Source organism: Thamnophis elegans, unplaced genomic scaffold (assembly GCF_009769535.1).
Source record: "Thamnophis elegans isolate rThaEle1 unplaced genomic scaffold, rThaEle1.pri scaffold_135_arrow_ctg1, whole genome shotgun sequence".
Lineage (NCBI taxonomy): Eukaryota > Metazoa > Chordata > Lepidosauria > Squamata > Colubridae > Thamnophis > Thamnophis elegans.
The window spans coordinates 41,060-50,717 of record NW_022473605.1 but is presented as its reverse complement, the minus strand read 5'-3'; the positions used below and the strand labels follow the sequence as shown (position 1 = coordinate 50,717).

General features: G+C 54.9%; 1 protein-coding gene across 2 annotated transcripts; it reads right to left on the bottom strand.

Moving 5' to 3' along the window:
- Positions 1–1,957: 1,957 nt before the first annotated feature.
- On the bottom strand, positions 1,958–9,278 carry LOC116523275 (BRISC and BRCA1-A complex member 1-like). 2 transcript variants are annotated; one of them, XM_032238373.1, is made up of 10 exons: positions 9,174–9,278; positions 8,608–8,789; positions 7,824–8,185; positions 6,224–6,282; positions 5,704–5,824; positions 4,737–4,815; positions 3,795–3,819; positions 3,337–3,466; positions 3,058–3,144; positions 1,958–2,482 (listed from the first exon to the last, which is right to left on the bottom strand). In XM_032238373.1, the coding sequence occupies exons 3-10, from the start codon at positions 8,115–8,117 to the stop codon at positions 2,267–2,269; spliced, it is 1,011 nt and encodes a 336-aa protein (XP_032094264.1). In that variant the 5' UTR covers positions 8,118–8,185; positions 8,608–8,789; positions 9,174–9,278; the 3' UTR covers positions 1,958–2,266. The 2 variants fall into 2 exon arrangements, with proteins under 2 accessions (XP_032094264.1, XP_032094265.1); XM_032238374.1 differs by lacking the exon at positions 8,608–8,789 and having other exon boundaries at positions 9,174–9,272.
- Positions 9,279–9,658: the final 380 nt, after the last annotated feature.

The window sequence follows — 9,658 nt, the reverse complement described above, 5'->3', positions numbered from 1 at the left end:
CGCTGGGCGAGATCATTCGGAGACACGGGATTAAGTACCATCAATATGCGGACGATACGCAGTTGTATCTGTCCGCCCCGTGCCAACTCAATGAAGCGGTGGACGTGATGAACCGGGGCCTTGAGGCTGTTAAAGACTGGATGAGAGCTAACAAACTGGTGCTCAACCCGGAAAAGACCGAGTGGCTGTTGTGTTTTCCTCCCAAAAATTTGGCTAATGTTCCATCAATCAGGCTGGGGGGGCAAAATTTATACCCCTCAGACAGGGTCTGCAACTTGGGAGTCCTCCTGGATCCACAGCTGAGTTTTGACCACCACTTGTCGGCTGTGACCAGGGGGGCATTTGCCCAGGTTCGCCTGGTGCGCCAGTTGCGGCCCTACCTGAACCGGGAGGCTCTCACAACAGTCACTCGAGCCCTTGTGATCTCTAGGCTGGAATACTGCAATGTGCTCTACATGGGGCTGCCCTTGAAGAGCACCCGGAAACTTCAGCTAGTCCAGAACGCGGCCGCGCGAGTGATCATGGGCGCACCACGGTTCGCCCATATAACACCAATCCTCCGTGAGCTGCGCTGGCTACCTGTCGATCGTCGGGTGCACTTCAAGGTCTTACTTACCACCTATAAAGCCCTTCATGGTAGTGGATCTGGCTATTTGAGAGACCGCCTTCTGCCAATTACCTCCCTGCGTCCCATCAGATCGCACAGAGTAGGCCTCCTCCGAATTCCATCCGCCAGTCAGTGCCGACTGGCGACTACGCGGAGGAGAGCCTTCTCAGTTGCAGCTCCGACGCTATGGAACAACCTCCCCGTGGAGATTCGCACCCTCACCACAGTCCAGGCCTTCCGCACAGCCCTCAAGATCTGGCTATCCCGTCAGGCCTGGGGATAGGATTACTCTCACCCCGCCCGAATGTTGAGTGAATGTTGTGTTTTTATGGATAATTTTCTTTTATTCACGATTCTTTTTCTTTTTAAGTCTTGTCTTGCACTCCCTTCCCCTCATTGTTGTAAGCCGCCCTGAGTCCCCTCAGGGAAAAGGGTGGCATATAAATCCTCAATAAAATCCTAAAAAAATCCTATTCTGTATTGTGAGTCTATTCTGTTGCCACCTTCCATTATTTAAGAGGCCAGAAGGGACCTTGGAGGTCTTCTAGTCCAACCCCCTGCTGACTCTAATGCCATTTCAAACGGTTGTCCAACCGCTTCTTAAGAGCCTCCACTGATGGGGCACCCACAAATTCCTCGGCTTAATGGCCACGTGGGACCAGTAGCTGCACTTCTAAGTTGAATCTGATTGTACCACCATTTTCAAGACATGGCGGTAACTCATTACGTCAATTACCCTGGTCATTAAGCAAACACGGCAGTCATAAGTGCGCACACATACATATATACACACATACATACATACATATACATACACACATACACGTTTGCACTTATGACTGGGGTATATTATATATATAAAGGAGGAGAACCTTGTGGCTTAGTGGTTAACACAACTGCTTAATATGTAATACAGCCCAGGTTCGAATCCCAGTAAGGGTATGGCTAGCTGATGAGAGCTAAATAGCTTGAAATAGATCTATACTAGTCTCCCTTTATTTATTTATCAGCACAAATGCTATATATATATATATATATATATATATATATGTATATGTATATGTATATGTATATGTATATGTATATGTATATGAATATAAATAAAAGTCTCAACCAGGGCACCAGTTGTAAAGGCAAGAAAGTTTCCAAGCATGCAAACTGCACTCATGTGACCGTGGGGGGGGAGCAACGGCCGTAAGTGTGAGGACCGGGCGTTTTTTGCAGCACCATCGTAGCTCAGAAGAGTCAAACAAGAGTTCCTAAGTTAGGGAGCTCCTCCTGCAAGGGAGTTGGGGGTCCCCGGGTGAAGCCAGAGGCACCTCTGGAGAAGCCAAAGACCAAAAGCCAAAGAAGATTTTGCCAAACTTTACTGGAGTCCAGCTGTGGAAGATTCGAGATCTGACTCGCAGGAAAAGTAGATCACATTTTTTAACCAACCGACCCTGAAACAAACCCCCTCACCCCGGCTTTTCATTCCCCCGGGAAGCAGCCCCCCCTCCAGGGGGCCTTCTTTCGTCCTCCTGGGGGGGGGGAGCAGGGGGTCCCAGCCACCTGTGGAAATTCCCCCGAGGGGGGTCTCGCAGGGGTCTTCCTCACAGCCCCCTCGCCCGCTGAGGGTGGCAGGGGGCCTCCCTGCTTCCTCCCAGCCGGCGGGGAGGCTCAGACCACGGCCTCCATCTCGGGGGCCCCCTCCTCCTCCTCCTCCTCCTCTTCCAGCATGCCGTAGGAGGCGTGGGTCTGGAAGGGCCGCTGCAGCGGGTGGGCCAGGAGTTTCGCCATGCAGTTGTGCAGCTCCACAGCTGGGCCGCTCAGGGAGACCTCGTACTTGTAGTTGGTGCCCTTGGCGTCCAGGTTGCTGAAGGCGGCAAAGGTCTCCTGCGAGGGGGGGGGGGATACGTGACCGTGAGGAGGAGGAGGCCCGGCGGGATTTGCTCCCGGTGCCAACGAGTGTCAGAAAGGGCTCCTGACCTCCTCCAGGACTGGAAGCTTGGATCACGCTGCTCAAAAGGGCCCCCTTCCTTGCCTTCCAGGGGCACCTCTAACCTTTGGCCACTTTAACACTTGTGGGGAAGGAAGGAAGGAAGGGTGGGAGAGAAAGGGAAGGAAGGAAAATAAAGGAAAGAGAAAGAAAAAAAGAAAAGGGAAGGAAGGAAAATAAATAAGGAGAGAGAAAGAAAATTAAAGGAAGGAGAATGAATCAATGAAAGAAAAAGAAAGATGAAAGAAAGAAGGGAAGCAGAAGAAGGGAGGAATAAAGGACTACACTGCCCCCTTTAAAGAAAGTGGGTCAATCTTTCAATATAACTCTATGGCTCATGGGAGGGGCGGGGTTTGCTGCCTGGGGAATGCTGGGAGTTGAAGTCCGCCAGTCTCCAAATGGCCAAGGTGGGAGATCCCTGGTCCAAAGGGTCCCTTGGGTGAGAGGTCAGAGTCCCCAGGGATGGATTTACCTTCCAGGTGACTTCCTCCTCCTTCTCCTCAATGCCGTTGTGGATGTAGAGCACGTCGAAGAAGAAATAAGGGCACTGGAGCATTTTCTGTGGGGCAGGAGAGGCAGTCAGGAGGGGGAGAGGACCTCGGGCCTCCCCCCTCCCTCCCCGCTCTACGGCCTTCTGGGTTTGCTGGCATCCTTGTTCCCCACGAGACTCGGGGGGCCACCAAAAACCCCGTGTGTCTCCCCTCCCCCTCCAGGAGGAGGCACCCTTTTGTGAGATCAAGACAGCGGGCACCTTCATCTGCTCGGTCATCACCACGGGCGGCTGGCAAGCGGGGCGGCTGTAGACCAAGATGGTCCTGACCACGTAAGGCGGCGGGATGGTCTGGATGTTCTCCATCACCGGGAGCTCCGTCTTCTGCTGTCTGCCGAGAGGACGAGAGGAGGCGGGAGGGGGGTGGGCACAGCCGGGAGGACCCAGCGCCCCAACCCTCCCGGCCGGCATGGCCACAGGACGAGGACGGCCGTGAGGACCAGCCTAGCGTGAAACCACCTGGATTCTGAGGGGCTTCCTTCTCCTGCCTTGGGAGTCTTTGAAAGGCAGGTAATTTGGGGTCTCGGGCAGAGCTGGAGCTTCAAGGGGAGGGCTGCTAGGGACCCTTCCCCCCATTTGGAGACCCACACCCCCAGGGCTGCTGCCCAGGACCCCGGAAGGGACAACCAAGCCCAGGGGAACGAAGGTGAGAGACTCACATCAGGTTGAAAAGGCCATCCAGATCTGGTCAGCAAACGTTAAGGTCAACGCCTGGATTTAGGACAAGGGGGTCTCCAGCCATGGCGACTTTAAGCCTTGTGGACTTCAACTCCCAGAATTCCCCAGCCAGCCAAGGTGGGAGACCTTCTCCACATGCCTCCCCAATGCCAGGATCCCCCACTAGGACCACCCCCAGCGGACAGTCCTCGACCTACAACTACAGTTGCTAAGCGAGGCAGCTGTTAAGGAAGAGTTTTGCCCCATTTTGTACGACCTTTCCTGCCCGGTGTTGAGTTAGTAGCAGCTCTTGCTTGCCTGGAGGTCACAAAAAGAGGATTGTGTGACACACACACACACACACACACCTCCTGAGACCCTGCAAGGGTTGTAAGTGCAAGTTGGTTGCCAAGATTTGACCATGGTATGCAGTGACGGTCGTAAGTGTGGAAAAAAGGTCATTTTTCAGTGCGCTTGTAAGTTCGAACGGTCACTAAAAGGGTTGGAAATCGAGGCACCAACTCTACAATCCCAGCAAGGGTGGGGGCCTGCCTGGAGCCCCTCCTTTCTCCACCCTTGCAGGGGGCTGGACTAGAAGACCTCCAAGGTCCCTTCCAGCTCTGCTCTTGATTCAAGCTCTGCCCTCCAGAGAACTGGCTCGAAGTCCATTTTCCAGCTGCAAAGGAGGCTCCGAAGAACTTCCATGGCTCCTGCTGGGCCAGATCCGAATTCTGCCCACAAGGGACCCCCCCCCCCCCCAGCCAGGCAGGATGTGGGAGTCCCAGACCAGGCGGATTGGACCCAGAGCCCGGCTTTTCTCACCGTCTCTCCCTCCAAATCGGATCAGGACATTTCCCTTCATTTGGGGGGGGGATCCCTAGCAGAGGTCAAAGTCCCCCCCTCCCTTCTCCTGCCAGTGGATGCCCCCGTTTTGGGAAGGATACTGAAGGACTTGCAGAGGATGGTCTTCAGGTCGTACAAGCAGCTGCAAACCTCCCGGGGCTCAGAGGTGAAGCCGGAAAGCTGTGGAGAGGAAGAGGAAGAGGGGGGGGGAGGATCGCAGGCATCCTGAACGAGCCTGGAATTACACTCACAAGTGCGTTGGCCGCTAAGCAAGTCACCCCATGACTGCACTCCACTTTGTTTTACCGTGGTTGTTAAATGAATCACCACCGTTATGCGAAAGTAGTTTAATGAATCCAGAGTTCGTCAGGCGCGGAAAACAAAATGCCAATAAAATGCCATCACGTGACGGTGGGGGGGGGGCACATTTGGTTCATCACATACCCCCGAGGAGTTGTGTCGTAACTCCCGACCAAAGCCAGCTTCGGTGTTGCTACCTTGGAGCTGAGGGACAGGGAGGGCGGGGATTGGGGATAGCTGGGATTTTGTAGTCAAAACAAAAGACTTTCTCTTGGGAACCAAGGGCAGAGAAAGGCGGGGTGATGTCTCCAGGCAACCAGGCAGGAGCTGTAATTGGACCGTGTGACTGATTGGGAGCCGAGGTGGCGTAGTGGTTAGGGTGCAGTACTGCAGGCCACTTCAGCTGACTGCTATCTGCAGTTCAGCGGTTCAAATCTCACCGGCTCAAGGTTGACTCAGCCTTCCATCCTTCCGAGGTGGGTGAAATGAGGACCCGGATTGTTGTTGGGGGCGATATGCTGACTCTGTAAACCGCTTAGAGAGGGCTGAAAGCCCTATGAAGCGGAATATAAGTCTAACTGCTATTGCTATTGTTTGGCAAAAGTGACAAAGGTTTTCACCCGATCTGTGCCAACACAATATACCCCCACAGAGCTATTCGTCGGAGGAATCGACCTGCCTTGGGGGCTTCATTTTTGCTGTGGGTCTCTCAGTCGGGACCCTGACAGTGTCTGTATGGGGGGGGGGGGGCAAGGGAGACACACCCACCCAAGTGACGTCGTTGTTCACCACCACCAGCGCAAACTCGTGGCTCTTGTCGATCTTGTGCTTGGTGCGGACAAACATCTCGATCATCTTCTGGCAGATGTTGAGGGCGTTGGTCTTCAGCCTGCCAGCGGGAGGAGAGGAAGAGGAGGCCCATGAGGCACCGCGGGGGCAAACACAGGCCGAGGCCCTGCAGGGATGCCACCGGCCTCCTTCCCCCCTCCAGAGACCTAAGAAAGCAGCCGGCTCCAGAGGAGACAAGGCCCACCTCACTAGGATTCCTTTCCGCTCAGCCAAGAGGACTAGAATCTTGACTGCAAGGCCCAGGAAGAGGCTGAGACGCCCCCTCCGGCCTGAAGGCGGGACAGCCACAGTGAGAACCAGAAGGCTGGAATCCTGGTTTCTCCCCCCCATCACCGGCACTCCGTCTCCCCCAAGGAGGATCTTCTGGACCCCAGGAAGCCAGCACCCCCCCCTCCAAAAAAAAGAGATCCCTCTGGACAAGGGAGGGATCTCCACTCACCCATTGAACGACTCCAGTCTCGGGTGGGACATTTCCTCCGAGAGATCCAAGCAGATGATCTGGGAGAGAGAAGGAAGGAAGGAAGGAAGTGGAAGACGGATGCCATTCCTGCCTCTCCCTCCTCTCCGTCGATCTATTCGGGTCTTTTAAACGTTCTTTTTTCTTCCTTCTATTTTCCCTCTTTCCTTTGATTCAGGTGGGGTTAAACGTCATGCGGTGCGCCAGAGAAAACAGGTGGATTCTTTACCTGTCGTTCCATCTCATTATAAATCAGTGTTTCTCCAACTTGGCGACTTTAAGTCCTGTGGACTTCAACTCCCAGAATCCCCCAGCCAGCGAGAGAGGGAGGGAGAGAGGCTTGACGAGGGGTGTTAGATTTTAAAGTAATACGATTGCACATGTATACTGTCTTCTCTTATTATTATTTTTTAAACTAAGATATGTTAAGTATATTGATATGGAAGCATAAATGCCATCAACATAGAATGGAGTTTGCTCAGAAGCGGAAATACACCAATGAGAGGAAGAGTGGGAAACAGAGGAGAGAAGAAAGATGGGAAGAGAGGGATAGGAGAGAGGGGAAGGGGGGAAGATGAGGAGGATAAGGAGGAGTGGAAGGTAGAGAGAAAGATGGGAAGAGAGGGATAGGAAGAGAGGGTAAGGGGGGAAGATGAGGAGGATAAGGAGGATAAGGAGGAGTGGAATGAAGAGAGAGGAGAAGGAGAAAGGAAGGGGAAGTAGAGTAGGAAAGGATGATGGAGGGAAGAAAGGAGGGAGGAGAGAGGTAGAAGAAAGAGATGAATGGAGAGCAGAAGAGCCAATAATGGGTTTTTATCTTTCTGGGCGTTGATGACAAGAGGAACTGATGTAATTACTACTTAATGCAATAGGATACTGGCTATGAAATAGTATACATGTGATTGTATGTTATGAAAGTGGAAATAAAAAATATGTATTAAAAAAAAATAGATGCGTGGCTGGGGGATTCTGGGAGGCTGAAACCCAAACCCCCCCACCCCCCACCCACTCCTTTCGGGTTGCCACACTGCTGGGAAACACTGCTCTGACCACTAGGCATTTTAACCGTCAGGGATACAAGGGAGCATTCATCCATTCATCACTTAGCCTGGTGAGGGGAGGGTCTGCAAGGAAGCAACCCGGCTCAGAGAGCCGCAAGGACCCCGCGCAGAAGAAGCGTTTGCCGGAGGGTCTCCACGGGGCCTCTTTTTCCCCTGAGCAAAGGCTCCTTCCTGCGGCCCCATTAAAGCAGCCGTGTCCTTGGGACAATCTCTCCGTTTCAAAGGCCTGAACGTCTGCCGGCAGTCCTGGCAACTGCAGTGCATGTGCCGGCACACACAAACCCACAGACGGACAGACAGACAGACAGAGAGGAACTGTGCTGCCGTGCTGAGACGTCCTGAGGAGGCGGCTGCTTTAATGGGCCGAAGGAGGGAAGCACCCAATGGAGGAATCTCCTGCCAATCGGAGACCTGGGTAAGGGGAGGCGGGTGCAGAGAAAGGGAAAAAACGGAAGGGAGGATAGAAGCGGGAGGGGTGGGGGGGTTGGAGGGGGGGTCCGGGTGCCGCTGTCCCCACTCACCACTTTCTCTGGGCAGTTCACCCGCGGCGTCCGGACCTGGAACTCGGAGGGAGGGGTCGGGGCCAGCCAGGTCTTGCCGTTGGGGGCTTGGACGGCAGCACTGGGGGGCAGGGTGGTGGTGGTGGTGGTGCTGGCCGCCTCCCCCTCCCCTTCGCTTCGGCTCCCCACGCTGGCCTGCATGCTGAGGGTCCGGTCCTCGGCCCCCTCTGGGTTGGAGCGGGTCCTGGGACGCTGCTCGGCCGCCATTTTCTCCTCTTCCTCCTCCGTGGTGCTGTTGGCCTCCGAGGTGTCCATCCAGGCCCCACAGTCCGGGGGGGAGTCCAGGATGGCTGGGTGAGCTGGTGGGAGTCTGGCCCTCCTGCCTTTGGGGGGGAGACAAGCAAAGAGGCCAAACTCCAGAGATTTTGAACAGGCGGAACTCCATACAGCTGAGCAGAGTTGGAAGGGACCTTGCAGGTCATCTAGTCCACCCCCCACCCCACCCCAAGCAAAAGACCCTACACCAGTGTTTCTCAACCTTGGCCACTTGAAGATGTCCGGACTTCAACTCCCAGAATCCCCCAGCCAGCATTCGCTGGCTGGGGAATTCTGGGAGTTGAAGTCCGGACATCTTCAAGTGGCCAAGGTTGAGAAAGCCCTACCCTGTTTCTTTCCTTTTATGAAAAGTTTTCATTTTATTTATCCATAACCACTTTTACATCATTAATCTTACAGTGTGTCATCCGGGTACAACCTTTGTGTCATCAGTTACATCATTTTTAATCTATTTTTATCTTCCATTTACCTTTCAATTTGTCTTTTAATTCAACTCCTCCCCTATAATTTGATCTGCGGTTCTAGAGGAAGGGGCGATGGGGCAACCTTCGGGGCGGGGGGGCTGGGGAGGGGGCTCCTGCAACCTCCTTTGGGGGCCTCCTGGACAGACCCCCCCCTTCCTGGCGAAGCGAGACGGGTCCGGCGAGCCTTCTGCAAAAGGGGAACCCGGGTTCAGTACAAGCCCCCTCCCCTCTTTGCAAGTACAAGCCCCCTCCCCTCTTTGCAAGTACAAGCCCCCTCCCCTCTTTGCAAGTACAAGCCCCCTCCCCTCTTTGCAAGTACAAGCCCCCTCCCCTCTTTGCAAGTACAAGCCCCCACCCCTCTTTGCAAGTACAAGCCCCCTCCCCTCTCGCAGCAGCGCCCCCCACTGCTTGGAAGGAGCTCCTGGACCCCCCACCCCACTCCCACAGCCGCCCCCGCCCCGCCCAGCACCCCTTCTCCCCCCCCGCGCACGCGGGCGCCCGGTTGCAAAGGCAGGGAGCGCCGGTTGCAAAGCCGAGGGAGCCCCCGCCGCCCCTTTGCAGCCTCCCCCACCTGGATCTGCAACACCCGGAGACACCGGAGGGACGGAAGGCGGCGGGGGGGGGGGAAGGAAAAACAGCCGCCCTCGCAAGGGCTGCCGGGACTTGTAGTTTGTGGGCGAGCGGCGGCTGGAAGGCGCTGGAGTCTCCTCCCCCCCCCTTAGGGAGGGGCTGCTGGGGTGGTGGGGTGGACTTCCCTTGCAGCGCCCCGGAGTTTCCCCCGCTTCTTTCTCCGCCAAACCCGCTTCTGGCTTGGATTTGGAGCCCCGTTTCTCGGCCTCGGCTCCTTTAAGAGGCCGGACTTCAACTCCCAGAATTCCCCAGCAGGCAGTTTCCCCTTCTTCCCCCCCCCCTGAACCCTAGAAATCATTGCATTGAAAGACGGGCCCCCCCCCGGTTCCTGGAAAGTTTGGAGACCCCCCAACTCCAGACCTTTGCGTGTTTTCTTTCTTTCTTTCTTTCTTTCTTTCTTTCTTTCTTTCTCTTTCTTTCTTTCTA